Source organism: Pelecanus crispus, chromosome 8, assembly GCF_030463565.1.
Source record: "Pelecanus crispus isolate bPelCri1 chromosome 8, bPelCri1.pri, whole genome shotgun sequence".
NCBI lineage: Eukaryota > Metazoa > Chordata > Aves > Pelecaniformes > Pelecanidae > Pelecanus > Pelecanus crispus.
The window spans coordinates 43435563-43454823 of NC_134650.1; the positions used below are offsets into that span (position 1 = coordinate 43435563).

Consider the following 19261-nt stretch of genomic DNA (forward strand, 5'->3'; position numbering starts at 1 on the left):
CTTTTAGTAATTTTCTTAGAAACATACAGGCTGTCTTAAGAAAACATTTTTAAGAAATTTATTGCTAGCTTTAATTTTCCAACTGATTGAGACCTCTGGCATCCTGGTGTTTGTGTGCTCAGCTTTCATGGCTGGGGTGGCTTGAACCAGAAGGTGCTGAGGAGAAACAGAAGCTTGCACAACCCCTCATAGCAGACAGTGTACTACTTTCTTTAAGAGAATGATTTTAATTTGATTAATTTTATTCTGAAAATAAGGAATTGCAGTCTTGGGCCTTTCTGCCTGTGTCTGGTGATAGCTAGGAACTGTGTATGCTGGTGTGCCAACTCAGAGTACTCTGCTCATTCATTTCTTCTATTCAACTCTTTCAGAACAACAACTTAACCACTCAAGACCACGAGAGCATTATTGTGGTGAGTATCTTTCTGTCAAAATCTGAGGACAAATCTGTATTGTTTGATAACACTTCTGTTAATGCTTGCCTCTGCCCCAGTAAAGTACGGCAGATATGAAAGCATTTCCACCAATGCTGGTGAACTTAGGCACGATCAAACCCACTTGTTCTACTGTTTTTTGTGTGGTTTCGTCATTCCTCTTTTCTTGTTTCATAGATGAGTAACAGTAAAGTTCCTTGTCGACTTATATGAAACAGCACAGCATGTTGAGGGTTAATCGTGTCCCAAAATGGCCTCCTTACTAGGCTACACAGTGCAATGTTCCTATCTATATATGTACTTTAAACAGTGAAAAAACATCATTTCCAGATGTGCCATATAAAACCCTTAGGCTTAGTAGTTTCCTGAGGGGCCAATGCTGCCATATACAGAATGTCTCCATTGCTGATGGTATGTGAGCAAATGATTGTTTTTCTCAGTGTGGATATGTGTATGTCACTGCAGTTTAACCCCCTGCTTACTTGATTTATAAAAATACCCTCTTCAACTTTTTTCTTTTCTGTAGGTTTCATTTATTTAGACATAGAAATAAGTGAATCAAATGGCAGCTCTCTTCCTTGTGCAACAAAATGTAAAATCTCAACAATTTGTCAGAGAGGTGGAATTTGGTTCCCCATCACTGTAATTTAATTTCAGTTGCTGGCAATTTCCAGGAGATTTTCCCAGTAATCCAATCTAGAACCTCACCACCACCTGATCGTATCACATTTCCGTGACTCTTTCTGCAAAATGACAAGGTGATATGTAGCTGCCAGTAGGTGTGAATTGTGTTTGACTGCTGCTTAAGATACCATTTTAGCTAGAATCAGTCACCGAGATAAGTTTTTGAAGTGCATTTACTTTTTTCTGAGATCTGCTATAGCTTTCATTTTACTCTAATGCCAAGAGTAATTCAGGCCTCTGGTTACAACTGGTCGTTTTGGGGGAAGGATTTTTTTAATAAAAGGTGTAAGGTGGCCGTGCTCTGAGCAGGGAAGTTGGACCAGGTGAACTCCAAAGGTCCTTTCAGCCTACATTATTCAGCAATTCTGTGTGATGGCTTCTTCAGTTCAAGTCCTGCCCTTCTGTAGGTTGTGCCCAAACCATTAAGGAGATGGCAGTTTCTGGGCATTCAGAGCTCGCTGCTGTTACACAGCTAACCTGTACTGTTCTTAGGAAGTATTGCTAATACTGCGTATTTATGTAGTGTCTTTAAAAGTATGCAGTGATTTGCCATGCAGATGGAACCACCTTTCCTTCTCTAGATGGTGCTGGAAGAGGTCGATATTACAACTGATCCCTTCCCAGTAAGGAAGGGGAAGCACGTGTTACCATGACTGGGCAATGCAAGTTTCTGCTTTTAACCACAGCGCACATAAGGAGAATAGAGTCTGTTTTCATGCTGTCACGCTTCCACGCTGACTGTACAGGTGGAGCTGTGATCCACTTGATAGTGTCTGTTGTGGTTATTCCCTACATTCAGTAAGGACTGGGCTGAAACAGTAAAACTCATTTTTCTTAGGCTGACAACCAGCCAGTTACACCTCTGATGCAGTGATCCTCTGACAGTTAGCAGACAGGTATAAACGCTTGGTGATCTTGCCATGCATGGCTCCTGTGGTTTGGCAGGTCCTATAGCAAACACTCCAAAAGATGGATTCTAGGAAGATCTTTAGCTCAGGTGTTGGATGGGTAGCAAGGATATTCTAGTCTCACTGAACAGTGTCGCATTCTCCATCAGTCCACAGTCGCTGGACCACCACCAGAGGAAGAGTGAACAGTTGCAGAAAGATGGCACACAGTGACGAACAGAAACTTTACAGATGTTACGTGTAACCAAACCAGAAACAGATCTTTGCAGATGTGCTGCGGTTTCATTGTTAAAAGTTACATGAATCTTGACCTGTTTTTGTGTGAAAATGGCTATTGTGAAACACAGTCATTGCAAGCAGACTCACCGGGGCTGAAGTCCTTAAGGAGACGAGAGGGAGAGCAAAACCAAAGCAGGCTGCCTTAGTAAAACTCCAGATGCCATCCAGATAAAATATCTGGTGTTCACTTGCTTGATACAAAATGTCCTAGCTGCTGTGTTTAGAGTCTTACTTTTAAATGGGTACTGGGAATCCCTTTAGCTCAAGACTGGAAAAGCCCGAAGGCACCCATCACAGAGAGAGAATACATTGTTCTAGTACCATTTTCTAATTTACAAAGGAAGTAACAACAACGTTAAGTTCATTACACACTCAGTGGCAGATATGACCTCTAATCTATTTACCGAGCATAAGCACATTGGTTTGCGTAGCAACAAAGAAGGAATGGTTGATCTCAACTTTCATAAAGTTAGATGCTTGATTTTGATGAATAGGGTCCTCCAAGGTAAGAACGGTGCTATGTTACTTTCAGTGAGTTATTTCTCACAAAGAGCTCGAACTCTTTTGTAAAGGACGTGTGTGTGTGTGGTGCTTTTCAGTTTTTTCTTTTAGGGAGATGTTGTAACTGAAACAGTGAGCCAGATTCATCCTTGCTGTTTTACATCCTAAAACAATTGGTCTGCTCCTGTTTTCATTTAAACCATTATAAAAATTGTACTCCTTTGCTGTGTTTTATGTATTTACACTGATGTAGTTAAAAGCAAAATTTTCCTGAGGATTCATAACAGAGGTGTGCTTGAGCTTACATGTAAAATAAAGACACAGTCCACCTTTAATTTCTCTATTGATGCTTTTGTCCTTCTTTTTTAAAAGTGAGCTTTTCAAGAAAAATATTTCCCTGCAAAATGTTTACTCCAGTTGCAGTCCTCTAATTAATTTTTTCTCTTTCTTTTTAAAGGCAATTGCACCTTTGCTGGAAAACAACCATCCTCCTCCTGACCTCTGTGAATTCTTCTGCAAGGTATCAGAACAGCTTTGCTTTCTGAAATCTCGTAGTTGTATATGAGTGTAATTCTTTGAGGGGGTGGTTGTTTTTTTTCTTTAATTCCTTATCTTATGATTTCAGTTTTTGTCAACAACCAATGATATTGGAATAGCTAACAGCACCATTATGATAAGTAGAACAGTATCTTTAGTACATCAGACTGCATAGTCCTGATACTCTGTGAGAATTAAAATCTTCAGACTCCCACACCCCAGTCTGGGTACAAGAGATGTCCTGCTGCATCTTCTATTTAGCTAGTGCAAACATCAGTGGAGCCACTGTGTTCAGAGGAGTTGGTAATGTGATGCACAACTCAGCCCTAATGGTATTGTGTAATTGGGTAACGGCAGTGGAAAGATCATAAGGACCCATTCCCTTTCCTGGTAAATCCATGCTTGTGCTGCATTTTGCATCTTTTCCGTAAACTTCTGAGTACTTTGGGTTGCAGAGCTTCTAGATTTGAAAATACTACTTTTCCTCTAGGCCTGTTTGTGTTTCAGTTTCAAGTCTGCTTAAATTTGCTTACTGATGACTGGGTATACATTTGTCAAATGTTCTGGATGCTGCTTATAATTCCCATCCAGAGTTATTCTTCAGCAGCTTCTTCCTACAGAAATTAAATCAAGTTTCAGAACCTCCTCTGACCGTTGCATTTTTATAAGCCACTCTTAGGGTCATGTCTAGCCTCGGACTCAAGGCACTTTTATTCCTGGGTTTTTTTGCCTTTCGTCTTCATCAGAGGTGGGCACCTAATTATCTTTAAATGTGTGAGATGGGCTGTGTATAGTTGCAGGAAGGGAAACAGGTTATGGACTTTTCCTCCTCCAAGATACTCAGAACTGAAATGGAGAAGGCTAATGAGAAGGCTAATGTAGCTTCAAAATGGACCCTGCCTGGAGTGGGGGGTTGGACCAGATGACCTCCAAAGGTCCTTCCCAACCTAAATTACTCTGACTGATATATTATGATTGTATGTTTTAGCTTGTGATGGGAGAGTGGCTTGTTGGTACCCTCCAAGATCCACCACAGGTTTTTAGTCTGGATCCCAAGGAAAGGAGGTCTGTGCCATTACACTGCCTGTGTCTACATATCTTTTTGTCCCCAACCCCTTTACTTTTAAAACTGTTGGCAAGTTTCAACCAAATTTGACAAAAGGGGTAGAAGTCCCAAAAATACTACGTTCCAGTGAGTTTTGTGAAGAACAGGCAGTACGGAAAGGAACTCGTGTAGTTCGTGAGCTCCCATGGTAATCTTCTGTTAGATGCCAGCAAATACATAGGAGAGAGCAGTGTTATGAGTACCCTTATCCCAGGAAAGGTTAATTTAGCCCTTGGATCTTGTTAACCTTTGGGTAATCCATGCATGGGGTGTGAAGCCAGAGGAGACCCATCTTCATAATTTCTGCAGCTCACCAAAATGACTTGTTGCTCATTACAGCACTGCCGAGAGCGCCCGCGGTCCATGGTTGTGATAGAAGTGTTCACACCGGTGGTACAGAGGATTCTCAAACACAACATGGTGAGTGTATGTGTCAGTTTGGAGAAGTTTTACTGTGATACCTTTTGTAATTAGCAGCTGCTCTATTGCCTGTAATGCACAAAGCACTGTGATATCTAAATCTAACCCCCCAAACTGTGAATGCTGCATGTAATTGTGTGTTGCTTGGTAAATGCAGAACTAATAAGCGTTCGGTGGGACTTTCAAAAGCATCTAGGCAAAGCCATGATTTGGGGAACATTTTTTTTGGCAGCAGTGGCAGCATATGCAGCTCCATCTCTCTCCCACCTGGCTCTTGGCTCCTTATTTACTCCCCGCATGCCATCCTTGTAGCTATAATGGTTTAAAATCAATTAAATAACAAAATCAGAATAGGGGCTTCATTGATTTTAAGCTGAGGCCCTCAACGTTTTTTTTTTCTGTAAGACACCCCTTGCTCTTTGGATTTCCATTTTTCTTTAGACTCATGTCCAATGAGTTCTTACCTAGTTTTCCTGAATTTCCTTATGCTTTTCTGCTATTCTTCCTTCTCATTCCAGGAATTGTGTACTCTTCATTTTATGGTGGTTCTCTCCCAGGCTGCTTTCTCTCTTCTCATTGCTGATCAATTCCTTGCTAGTGATTGAAATAAATGCTAGGAGACTGCCCTACCAGCTTTTCTCTCTCTACCCCGTATACCGGATTTCCCCCCCTGCAGAGTCTGAAGATGCTCTTACATGATCCATATTCCTTTCCTAAGAGAGGTCTGGGTGTTTACCAGCCCTCCATCCTTTGTGGCATATTAAGTTTTCTGCCATGGTTTTTAGGTTACATAAAGACATTTTACTTCACAATGCTGTGGCAGAGTAACAAATAAATAAAATAAAATATTTAAGACAGTTGACTTGGCTGTGATCTCAAGGGTCTCATACCTCTGTAACTATAAAATCAACTTCTTTTCACTAACTGATACAATTTTAGAGACCATCTGCTGCCCTGCTGTGTACAGCATGAACCCAGTAGAAAACAGTTCATATTTCTTATTTTTACAACAGTGTTATTATTATTTAACTCCTTGAGTTTACAGAACGAAGTAGAAAGCCCAAGATGGCAAAAAGGTCATATTCCTGGCTCTGTGCCTGCACTCTGCAGACATGTAAACATTTTTGAATATTCTGTAGTGTTCAAGGAAATATTCTGTAAATGTTGTTCTTGGATTCCGGACTGATTTTTTTAAAGCATCCAGAGCTCTTGAGGGGTCTCAAATAAAATCTAAATGCATAGTGTAATGCTTGTATTTGATTAGCTTCAGAGAATTGGGTATATTTACCATACTTAACATTTGCAGATTGAAAATCAACATGTCTGTACCGCAGTGTGTAGTCAGAGAATTTACGGTGTCATATATTAATTGGAGTGGATTTGGGCACTTTACTGCTCTCCAGGGACTTCTGTACTGAATAGTCTTTTAGAGAATGTGTGTGTGTGTGCATGTAAATAAAGTTATCCTTTAGGGGGACAGTGTTGTTGGCAGTAAACTTCATAACCTTAGGAGGCCCCATGCAATTCGGTGTGCTTGGAGCAGGAGACCTAGCTGTGTGTTCCCACCTTTGCTGCTAATTTGCTCTGTGGTCTTTGATAAGCTCACGACAAGTTTAGTTCCACAGTTTCCCACCTATAAAATGGAGAAAGAGTGCTTCATTTATCTATCATTTTGAAATCTCAAAAGAATGAGGACAGCTTTTTGTCTTGCTGATATTACCGGTTACGTGCAAGACTGGAGACTATTATATGCTGAGTTGTTTGAGGAGGGCTCAGCAACCTCTCAGTACCTTTGGATTTCAGCTGGCTGTAAGCTTAGCCCAAATGTTTGAATATAAGCACCATTGTGGTTTGCATTGGGGTTTGGGTTTTTTCTTTCTTTTTTTTTTTTTTTTTTTGAGCAAACAATATTGATTGTATGTATTTTTCTGTACCTGGTATGGTGACAGGGCATCATACTGTATTTAGAGAGCTATTTTATTTTAGAGAGGTCAGCAATGACATCCTCTTTACGATCTCTTGGACTTTCATTTAACTTGAGTTAGGAAACCTACATGGGCTGAAAAAAATTCATTAAAAAATTGCAACTGCAAAAGCTGTCTTGCAAGGAGTGTTCATGAAATCAAATGGCACCAAATGATATAGGAAGCACACATGGTCTCATGCCCTTGAACCAAGTGTATTTGCACCTGCCTGAAGAAGTTTTTAGAAGTTTAATGATTTTAATTGTAATACCAACTGTGGAATCGCCCTCAGTCCCTTTGCTGGGTGAAGTTACCAGGTAGCCATTCAGTACTAGCAAAGAGTGACACTTTACACTTGAAGGAGACATTGTTCTGCCTAGGCTTGTATCCACATTTTTGGTAAGTTTCTCTAGCTGCAAAACCTGTGAGATGTTAATATAGGTTGTGCTATAGAAGTGCCTGAAACCAAAACAAGTAATAGAAGGTTTCAGTGCTTTGGGAGTGTATCTTCCCTTTCACAGACCACCAATTCGTTACCACTTGTGGCATTTCTTTAAAATTTCAGTTGCCATTTATTTTTTCAATGTTACTCTTCTTCCACAGTCAGCTGCTTGAAGGATAACTGGGAGGGCTTGTTTGTCCTCAGTGGGCCTTGTTCACCGCTTGGAAATGTAGCTTTGCAGTTCTGTAACACCTGTGTAATAAGGTTACACCTGTGTAAATGGGAAGAAATGTGCTGTGGAGTAACACTCACAACACAGCAGATTTTACTCCTTTCACATCTAAAAATAGCAGGTGATGTGAGGAGATGCAGGATTTCAGTTAGCAGGTGCCTTTCCGACTGCAGGATTTAAAGAAAGTGACTGTTGAGCTCACCTGTTGAACTCACATTGTAGCTGGAGTAAATCCCTGGAGGAAGAACTGATCTCTGGTTTTATACTTGATCACTTAATTGATCGCATGCCAAAAAGATTTTCTCTAAAACCAGAACAGATATGATGTCAAACATGGAAGTACAAAATTACTTTTAGAGTTGCATTTCTAATAAGCTGCAGTTATGAGTGGAAGCAGAAATGCCAAACAACAAAAAATGCATTTCAAAATAAAGGCATAAAGTGAAATGTACAAAAGAAATGTAAGTGCAGGTAGGATTTTTTTTCTTTTTCATTAAATGTGTCTTTTGTTTCAAGGTGTGGGCATGGGGGAAAGAGGATAATTTGAAAGCATGTCATTATTAGTGGAAAGAACATTACTTCAGCATGCAGTGATACTGTGCTCTTGAAGCTGTCAGCATAATAACAAAGTGAATTCAGTTGTGTCTGAGTTGATTTCTTTTGAAAACCCACAGTTTCGATGTACATTGCAGGCATGTTTCACCGTCTTCACTGAGTCTCTCCTTTTTGGACAGGATTTTGGGAAGTGCCCTCGGTTGCGGCTGTTTACTCAGGAGTATATTCTGGCTTTGAATGAGCTGAATGCTGGAATGGAGGTGGTGAAGAAGTTTATTCATAGGTTAGTTACATTTCATTTATGGCATATTTCCAGTCCTTTGTACATGCTTTGCTGTGTTACTGCTCCCAACCCTGCTCATCTCTTTACTGGCTGTTAAGAGTAGCTGGTGGGTTTTGGTACTGGTAAACAGCAAATAAGTTAGAAGAGTCCATGAGGCAATGTTGCTGAAGTCTCTCTTTTTTTTTTTTTTTTTTTTTTTTTTTTAAAAAAAACCTAATTCTTAAATATGGCTGGGGTTTTCTGCTTAGTTACACAGTGGAAGCAAATGGACTTTGCTGTGTGTATATTCTTTTTATACATTTAGACTCAGAACCTCTACAGAGAGATTCCCATTAACTTTAGACCACATAATGCTCAGTCATGTGTGAGATTTTGAGGGGACTGTAGAGATACCACATCAAATAAGCTGAGGATGCAGCTTAGCCTTATTCATAAATAGGGCCATTGGGTAGGGATTTACAGGGTTAAAATAAGTCTCTGTTATGGCCCTTCTGAAGATTCCCCAAGGCTGTCTATCCAGTTCTATCACCCCGTTCTGTCTGACTGTTTTTGCCCACAGAAAGCTTCCTCACAATGATGTCATCTTGGTTTTTGTTTTTCAGCATGCATGGTCCAACTGGACAATGCCCCCATCCCAGGGTCCTGCCAAATCTTGTAGCTGTGTGCTTAGCAGCCATTTATTCGTGTTACGAGGAATTTATCAACAGGTCAGTATGAATTCCCAGCTGACCGCATGTTACTCACTTCCAAACCCATGGCATCTGTAAACAAGATCGATGTGAGCATGGGTGTGGGTATGTGAGAGCATGTCTTCGTTCTCACTCTGCTCATTGCTAGTGTTACATGTGGGAGTTCTGGTCAATCACATGCATGTTTTTGGAGATATGTGACTACGTTTGTTATACTTTGTGTGCTTGAAAACCTGAAAAATGATGAACCTTCATTCATTTGTACTCACTGTGGCTTGATTTGGGGCAGAGAGCATGACAATCTGTAATTGCACATCTATGGCTCCCATGCTTGGAAATGGGGGCAGCGCTGGTGATGCAAGAAGCACAGCAGTTCCCAGCACAGAAGTACTGCAAGCTGCAGTAACTTCCAGGATGAAGCTCAATAACCAGCTGCATGCTGATCTTGGCCACTGTTGAGATATTCCTGTAAGACAGACTGCAGCTGTAACCAGCCTTTTCAGGCCAGCAAAAGATGAAAGTGCTACACAAGAGTCTCTGGGAATTAAGCACTACCCAGAGCAGTGTCCATTTTGCTCCTTTTCTGGCCCATGAAGTGTGTGTTACACCTAAAGCAAAGGGAAGGATGAGATCTTGAAGAAGGGGTTGTGTGTAAATCCCTGTGTATCTACAGCTTTGAACCTGAGCTGGTTTCACAATGCTGTCTCCATTATTGTGGAAAATTTGATTCCTGGCTTACTGCAAAATAGATGCCGCAGTTCTTGACACACGAGCCAGTTTCCAGTAGACACTGAGGGTTCCCCTCTGCTATGTTTCCTGTTTGTTTATGCCTATCTGACTTTCCTCATGGTAGAGCACGGACAGGGGCTGCTTAGTGTCCAGCAAAAATTCCAGACGCGAGGGCTGCAGACAAATGTCTGGGCATGTACTGTAGCCAGATACATACTTGGGCATGGATTCTGTTACAGCTTTGCACAACTTGGATGGGAAAGTTCACCTTTGTACTAAATTGGTGTGTTAATTAGAGTAATGAAAACTTGAATCTTTGTAGAGTAGGGGCTGCAGAACAGTCCTATTGGAGCCTTTTAATGTTTTTAATTGATTTCAGTAATCCGATTACACAGGAGAAAGCAATCTCGTGGGCTGGGGTGAAATGCAGTGGGAGATTGCAAAAGATCTTGACTTCTGAGTGTTGCACTCTCTCCCCTGCTCTCTGCTGTTATGTCTGTCTATTGAAATTATTGGTTTATTTTTAAAATTCAGTCGAGACAATTCGCCAAGCCTGAAGGAAATTCGGAATGGCTGTCAGCAGCAGTGTGACCGAAAGCCTAATCTCCCCCTTCGCCTTCTTCACACAAGTCCTGACCTGGTCTCTCAAGAGGCCACCTTGACTGAATCCCGTCTCAAACCAGTTATTGTCACTTCAAATGAGATCCACGTGGAAGTGGAGCGCAACAACACAGCTAATCAGAAGATGACAGCCAACGTTGGCAATGACAGCGAGCCCAACCTGATTGACTGCTTGATGGTCAGTCCTACCTGCAGCACCATGAGCATTGAGCTGAGTGCCCAGGCAGACAGGATCCTTGGCTGTTATGTTGAAATACTCAAGATGCTGTGAGTAACTATTTTAAACAGCTTTTTGAACAATGTCATCTTAACAATGAGGGGCTTTTCCCACAGGCCTGTCATCTTCAACATCTGTGGCCAGCAAGCACATGGTTATAAATCTAACTCTAGCTCTGGAGTTCAGCCTCTGAAAGAGACATCTGGCACTGCCAATATGTTCTAAAAATAGCATTAGGAAGATGAAAACGGAAAGCTTATTTGTACAGTGAGCCTCAGGCATATTACGGAAGATGGGATGTTGTTGCCAGTGGCTTCTCTTTTGTTCTTGCCCACCAAAAAAAAAAAAATCCATTTGTCTCCTCCAGGGCTCTTGGGATTGCCCGAGACAGAGCTAGAAAAGACAGGTCTGTGCTAGGCTCAGTGCTTGTGCAGTGATAGGCAGTGCTGCTCCCCTGGCTTCAGCAGGAGTTGGATGAGATCAGTGTCTTTCGCTTAGGTGTTCTCCCTTCACATATTTGTAGAAGTTTTATGCCTTGTTCAGATTTACTTGTATTAGAGTGGAGCCTCTACTTGTTGACCAGTTGCTTTGGTACAGCGGACCCGTATTAGTGGAGGAGTGCTCCAATAGCCTTTACAAAATGATAGCTCCATGGTTTCCTGGGAGGCACATCCTCTGAATATCTTCCAGAGGAACATAAAACAAAAAGTTCTTTGGGAAAAGCTTGGTTTTGTCCTGGATAAGTAAATGAAAAGGAGTAACACAGAAGGTGGACTGCAGAATGGAAGCAGTAAAGTGCTTCTATAATAGAAGTGCAGTAAAACAACGCAAAACAACTTTGTTGACTTTGACAGCCAGCTCTGCTGCTGAGTTGCAGTTTGTCTTTGGGCAAACTGTTATATTTCTACATTAATTATTTTTAAACAATGTAAGGCTTAATGAAGTAATAGTTGAGTTTTTTAGAATACAAGACATGGTGGGTGAAATTTGGACTGCTGTAAACTGTGAGCATGTGGCTACACTGAAGTCAAATGCAAATCTGGGTGTACACTCTCAAGGAATTAAATGAAGTCCAACTGCTGTGATAGAGGATTTTGTGAAAGTTTTGTCCCACATTTTAATTTATTTCAAAAAACATAGTACCAATTTTCAACATAATTCTTTCATTCACTGCAGAGCTGGTTTGCAAATACATATGTAAGCACACACTTGGAACTAGAGATGGGACAGGTGAATCCAAGATGCTGTTCCCATTAGAACAGTTTCCCCTTTAAAAATGTTTGCATTAAAAAAGCACAGCATCTGACTTTGCTTCGCCTGGTGACTTCTGAGTCTTCACGCACCCAGATGCTACATTAAACACATCATGTATTTATGCCTGTCCCCTTGACTCTAGATATTTTCCATAAACACTGTGAACTCAGTCCTGATGCTGGCTTGGATGCTGACTGACTAAGCATTGACGGTTTTGGTTTCACCATGCAGCTGACACACACTTATAAACAAATTCACGAATGGGCATGTTCTTCCTCGCGGTCTCTCCACATTTTAAGCATTTGATATGCAAAGTCTCAATTCCCATATAGTTTCCTACACAAAGAGCTCTTATTTCACTCCATACCTTAAAATAACGGGGTTTTTTTGATGTGTTTGCTGTCTTTTTAAAAATCAAGCTCTTCAATAGCAACAGTGAAAATGGGAATCTGTTACGGTTATCACACAAGTTGTAGGTGTGGAGCAGCTTTGTGCCCTTTTTTGGCTTGTACAGTGGTGATTCTGAGGGATGAAACCCACAGGATGTGCATAGTGAAGGACCAGCGATACAACAAAATCGGTGCAACTCTCCTCAGATTGCCTTGCCAGAGCCCATACCCTGCATGAGAAATCACAACCTATGAGAATATAGGACAGTTTCTAAGGCAGAGCCATGTCTGGTATATATTGTAGCTCCACTGATTTGGGTTCCCTTCCATTCCTATTCATCCCTTGATTTTTTTTTGGACCTGAAAGCTGTAATGCATAAATGAGTTCTGCTCCTGATTCTGCCACTGGCTTACTAAGAGGTTTTCGATAAGTTGCTTCTTTTTGTGCCTCAGTTTCCTTATCCATAAAATATATGTAAAGATTTTGAATGTTGTTTTTTAAACTCTGAAACCAGTGATGGAAAAGCATTGTAGAAAGACTAGTAGTTATTAACAAAAATGAAAGATAATGCTGTTATGATGCTGATTCCTTGCATGCTGAAACTCTTCTAGAACAAAGGCTTTCTGATGCACTAAATACTATTACTGTACTTTGAAAAACTAAGAAAATGAAGATAGAGAGTTGAAGAACATGCCAGTAGGAAGAAAACATTAATTATAAAACAACTGCTATCCAGGAGCTGAGCTCTCAGCAGGCAGTCACTAAAATAATGTTCTTATTAATAACAGTGGTAAGCCAAACATAAATAAGTTGCTTAGCATTGAATTTAATTGTTCTTTTAGGTGTCTGACTCAATATCATCATCAAAACAAGAGAGTCACCAACAATGATATCTTTTTTACATAATTAACTTAGGGCAGCAGGGAGTAATTTATTTAGGCAGATTTTAATTATTGAAAGTCTAGCAAATAAGAATTCTTAACAGTATCTTCAGCAGAGGACATTTTATTGTTCACCTAACTCCTACACAATACTTACTTTTTTTGGGAAAAAAAGCACTTCCAATATTACTAAAAATGTAACAGCAATTATTTAATAACCACTGTAATACCTCACTTTTTGCACGGAAGGCTAAATGTGCAGATTAGAAAGTTCATCGGCGTGGCTGTTATCATAGCACCAAGAACGTCTTTGATGCCTTTTCTAATGTAGTTAAGTAACAGAACACAACTATTGCATTCTAAAGGAAAACAGGAGATCGTGGTTTTAAAGGTGTTGGTAGATGACCGAAAGTCTGGGCAGATCTTAAAGGAGACAATCTCTAGTGGAACATGGTATTTTTGTCCTGCACTCAAAAGTGAATCGAACTTCTGTGTCAATATTCTCTAATGCATTCTGGGCTCTGATAGTGTTCTCGATGCCAGTCAGTGCCTCCTGAATGCTACAAGTCTTAAACTGGTGTGTCAAAAATGCACGAAATTAATTGAAATCCTTCTGTTTGTCATATTAAATCAGAGGCTCTGAGAGCTGCTTAGTGTTGTCCAGCTCCTACTTGCATGTTAATGTTTCCATGCATTAGAGAATTTCTTATACAGCCAATCTTGTGCTTGAACAGCACAACTGCAGTTAGAGAAAGCTGCAGTAAAAGGGGCTGTGTGTCCTCTTCCTTGGACCGGGTAAATTCACAGTCTGCGTGTCACCTGAAGGACCCCACTGATTCCCCTGGCAACACCCAGTGTATGGGGAGAACACTTAAACTGCGCCTGTAGTGAAATCCTGAACAACAAATAGCAAACTAAACTGGCTGCAAGAAGGGAGGCTGTGGCTGTGATGATGTTGTGTCGTAAGCTGTCACCCTTCGTCTGTGTTATTTTTTTGTTTCCATGGCTGCCTGTAGTGTCGAGGGTCCTTCCAGATGCCCAAATACTTGTGCCCTTCTCTGGGGCCTGTGTGACCAGGGTAGAGTCGGCTCCTCTGGGCAAGCTTGCATTGCTGTTCCCTGACGCTGCCATGCCAACTGCGAGCAGTGGAGGCCTTTTCTGTTGTCGGCGGCCAGGGCAGGACCTTTCTAGGGCCTGTCAGTGGTGCTAAATTTTCTTCTTTTAAAAAAATGAACGAGCCCAGCTCAAAAGAAAGCTGAATGTGAAAAGACATCTCGCTGTGTTGCAGATAGCCGGTTTATGCCTTACATGACAGGGGGTCTGATGGGGCTTCTTCTCAGCCTGCCCTGGAGCCCTGAGCTAAACCTTGTGCCCTGCAATTCAGAGGAGTTGGACCTAGAGCCAGGGAAAGAAGGGATAAGGTACAGGTCTGGGGTGCCGGGTCGTCTTACTATTATTTGATAACAGAGGAGTTACCTAAAAGATTTTTGATCTTGTCAAGCCGTTCAGTCTGGAGAAACAAGCTGCTTCCAAGCAGTTGCTCCGTGTTTCTTTATTATCCTCTAAAACGAGAGGACTCGGGGCTTGCACTCTCTCGGTAATAAGACAGACAGCCTTCCGAACACTGGCGGCCACTGGAGCTTCCCCTGCCTTCTCTGCATTCCCCAATAGGTCAGTGGCATGCTCTGAATATCCCAAGTGGATTCTCTTATGTCATGTTTATCAGGGTTGCCCTGGGCTGCTAATATGTTTTGGATTGTTTGTGCCGCACATGACATATGGGCAGGTTTTCATTTTGGTGAAAGGTGATCCCCGGGAAGGAAAATGTATTATGTTGGCAGGCCAATAGCGGCGATGGCCCAAAGGCAAAGTCACTGCAGTTGGGGATTATTTAATTATTATGGCTGGCCAATGTTCTGGCCAATCCCTTAAAAAAGGTTTCTGGGTAAGTAAAGCTGTGTGCAGTAGCAGGTGACTGCTCTGACAGCCTTCACCTGCTTGGCACCCTGACCTCCAGCCTAGCACGCGTTTCCCAGGAACCCATAGATCGGGCTGCAGGTTGACTGCTGTGCTACTCACCTAAAATTGCAAATCCCGCAAAAATCAGAGCCAGTGAGTACATTAGGGAGTCGCTCTCCCCCTCTGCTTTTATAAGGCCAATCCTGGGATTTAAGCTGTGTGATGAGCGTGAGCGTTCAGCCCAGCACCCTTTGAAGAGCTCCAAAGGGAGTTTGTCACAGGCATTCTCCTGAGTGTTCCCTGTAGCTCTGTGCTCCCTCCTCCTCCTGGCATGGTCTCTTTGTCTGGCTCATCGTGGTGGTTGTTCACTGCAGCCAGAGCTAATCTAGCTCCCTTTCTTTCCCTGCTTCAAACACTTCTGTCTTGTGTTAGAGCTTTGAATGGACCAGGGGAAAAAAAAAAAAAAAGAAAAAAGAAAAAAGCAACTGTCTGAAATGAGAGTGCAGATGAGATGAGCACAGACAGAAGGAAAATGTTTTTGAAAAGGGAATAGGTGGGAGGAGGAGACACACCGTAGGCTTTTAATAAGTAGTTTAGTTTTATTCTTGTGCTATGTTTGTTTCGTGTTTCCTGGCTCAGATTGAAGGGATTACAGGTTGTGTAGATTTTATGTTCAGGTCCCACTCATGTGACCAAACTATATATTTCATAGGAGACGGTTTTCTTTTTCTTCTTCTCCTGGGAAAACAGGCTATGGTTTATTTTCACTGCCCTCTCAGAGACCTGCTCTGCAAATGGATGCCATACGTAACTCCCAGCTTCAAGAAAAGTCAGAGAGTGATACAGTCCAATTCTGTCTGCAGTGTTTCACTCAGTCTATTACAAAGCAGCTTTTTTCTTCCTCTTGCAATTTCGTTTAAAGATCAGCCATGAAAAATTGATTGGTTCACATTATTACTAATCACAACTGTCCAGATTCCTCAAGGAGGAATTTTAGTGGTGTAACACTTAACCTGAGATGTCACAGCCTCCAAGTGGGTCTCAGCTTTTAAGCTTCTATTTGTGGGTGCTTTATCTCATATGATGTGAAACACCTTTAATACCTTTGAATTTCCTGACTCGGCCTTTTGGATTTCAGGTATCTTCTGCTCAAAAATCTGCTTTTAAAGTTGTTCACATCTACCAATAAAAATGTGTCATTTTTAGAGTAAAATCAGCTACTGGTTTAGTAGGACTTTCCAAAGGGTATGTATGTTTAAAAGAAAGAAAAAAGACTGCCCGTTAGACTTCTTTGAGGACCCAAGCACTGGTACTGAGGTCCATGCGTGAGCTCTTCAGGGCCAGCGTTCAGGCTGCACCCAGCGGTCTCTTGCGAGAAGCAGGGCTGTGATGTGGAGGGCGAGTTGAGGCTTGGGCACAGCAGTGATCGGAAGAGGACAGCACTGCAGGACTGACTGCTTCTGCGGATGTAAATGGTAACAGGAGGAGCACACAACATCCTGAGTACAGAGATGGATGTCTGAGTGGAAGTATGGTGCTGGCTCAAAGTCAGACTACTTCTTGTTGTCTGGACTGTGTTCTCGCACCTAACAAACGAGGTGAAACTCAGGCTGTGTGGATCAGAGACCTCTGGCACTTCTCATGGCTGCAGCTATAGATATGTTGCATTGTCTGTCTGCTGCAGAGACCTGGTAGGTAAACAGGAGACTTTCAGATGAATCTGAACACAGGTCAGAGTTCTGTGTCACTGATCCATTCAGTTTGTCTGTAGGTCAGAAACAACAAATAGTCTTGTAGAGAGCCTTAACTAATCAAAGATTTGTTAAAAGAACCCAGATCGCTCATCCTAGACGTGCTACATCAGAGGTTTCCTTGACTTACTTCAGTTTATGAGACAAGCCCCATCCTCAGGTGTTTCATGGTATTGACTTTACACAGACAAAGTGGAAAAACAACCCCTTGTAATGAAGTCCTACTTCATGTCTTGCTGTTCTGAGGCACTAAAGAAAGTTTGTCATCTTCCTTATTTGTTTAGTGTCTAAGCACATAAGGGGTTTTTGTCTCTGGAAAGAACCTTGTGAATAGGTGATCACAGAATGCTCTTATCTGCGATGGACTTGCATTCGCTTTAGGTCAGTGTTAACACCCCTTATCTCAGAGATGCTGCTAATTTAGACCAGAGAACAAGAATTCTTGATGGAGGAGAAAATTAGGCTTCTAGCGCAACTGGCATGGGCATGAGGTTTCTTTTTTGGATTACTGTAGCTTCCATGAGCGATGCTTTGTGCCGCAAGTGCTAACTTGTTGTTAGCAACAACAAGCAAACAAGTTGTTTGTTTATTAGGGGACATAGCCAAGACTCTCAAATGTTATTTGTTTGGTGTTTTGAAGAGAACCAGCACTGAGATTTTTGCTTGGCCAGTGCCACCTCCGTTGCTGAATTGCCTGTCTTTAAGCCCCAGCCTTGTACGTAGGTGCTTTTATGGTTGTTGGTAAAGGCATTGCAGGAAATGACTGGAAAGTGCGTGCAAGGATTATCTGGTAATGCACCCATGAAAAGGGCAGGACTACTTGCTGAAGTTGCCTACCAAAATTACAGGCATTCAGTTTTGTGCTAGGTTCCACCTAGCATGGAAAACAAAACTGTCTGTATTGAACTTGGGACTTCTGCACAGCAGTATGGAAGAAGAGCTACTAACCCATCCCACAGTGCTTTTGTACAGCATTCATCTGTTCTTTTAATACGTTAAGCTACTATCAGATCATAGTTGTTCTTGTGAATTGGTTTCTTTCATGAGATGTTACATATTTTTGTAACCTGAACTCATACTACCCTTGGGCAAGTGATAACTGCCTCCCTGGTTGATTTTTACATCAAGAGTAACCCTTCAATTAAAGTTTCTCTGCATGTTGCTTCTTAAGTATACTGCTCATGCTCGTAAGTTTTCTTTGTGTCCATGAACGTGTCTATGAATGTGTCTACGAACAGTTGTGGACTGTCCAACATCATGTGTGTTATTAGTTTACGGAAAGCTCTGTTTTATGTGTTCAAAAATGGATGAGACTTTTGGAAATGCATCCATCTTCCATTTCTCTGGGCTAGAACCTTCTCTTTGCAAAAATTGCATTATTTTGGAACACTTCCTGTGCGTGTTGTCTGTTTCTAATGCTATCGGTAGATACTGTCCATTTGAGAACATTACACTTCGTTCCTTCCTAAAGAAACACCATACTTTTGTGCCAAGTTTGCAGTAAGCTGCAGCCAATACTCTGGCTTTTAGAACTGAGATCCAAAGGGTAAACAGTAAGAGGAGATGGTAGACCCTTCTACATTGTCTTCTACAGACATCCCAAGGTGTTTCACCCTGTATGAAGTTTACTACGTTTACTTCCATGTGTACTCATTGGTATTAATTGGAGTGAGAGTGGCCGAGCAGGCAGTGCCAGGATCTGGGCTTTGGCTGGTTTGTTCTGTGCCCTGTTTTGGTGCTGACTTGCCAAATTCTCTTATCTTCTGTGTTCTTCACGTCATCCATCTTAGAATGATTGTACCCTTTGTGCGGTGCATTGGGATGGCAGCTAATTAGTGCTAACCGCTAAATGTTTGAGATCATTTGAAGGGGAGCGGTGGCAGTGTGCAAAGTGCCATTCCTACATGAGAAGCTGTACCTGCTTCACCACGTGTGCTCAGGCAGCTGGCGTTTATTTTGCAGGTACTTTGAGATGATACACTGCTGATTAGTTTGCACTGACCAGTGCATGCTGTAAAGCAAAACATTCTCTTTATCCTAGTTCACATGAGCATCTCCTTATAGATGGCTCCTTGTAGAAGGCCAGTTCTGTATGTTGACAGCAGAGATGAAAACAAAATGCATCAGCTGGGATCTGTGGTGCTAACACAGCAGAGAGGAGACACTTCTTACAGGGTCCACTGGTCTGAGCTCTCAGCTGTGATTATCCTCATCTGTCCTCTTTCACTCTTAATAATTTTGACAGTGCTTCCTTCTCTAGTCTCCGCCCTCATGAGTAACAGCTTTATACTGTTTAAACTGACCCATTCATTTGTGCCAAGGTCAAAAATGGGCGGGGGGGTGTCTGTATTTACAAATGGGCTTATGTCTTATCAAAAAAAAAAAAAATTCCAATTAAATGCAGAGCAGAGCTGTAAATAGCAATG

The 19261-nt window shown here is 41.7% G+C and overlaps 1 protein-coding gene across 2 annotated transcripts in view; it reads left to right on the forward strand.

The window, feature by feature from the left end:
- Positions 1-19261, forward strand: part of CMIP (c-Maf inducing protein) — a 135923-nt gene that overhangs the window by 101102 nt on the left and 15560 nt on the right. For both annotated transcript variants that reach the window (XM_075714933.1, XM_075714934.1), the window contains exons 5-10: positions 372-413; positions 3264-3326; positions 4788-4868; positions 8241-8344; positions 8947-9051; positions 10297-10650. In XM_075714933.1, coding sequence (XP_075571048.1) covers positions 372-413; positions 3264-3326; positions 4788-4868; positions 8241-8344; positions 8947-9051; positions 10297-10650 — 749 coding nt within the window. The remainder of the gene's footprint in view (positions 1-371; positions 414-3263; positions 3327-4787; positions 4869-8240; positions 8345-8946; positions 9052-10296; positions 10651-19261) is intronic.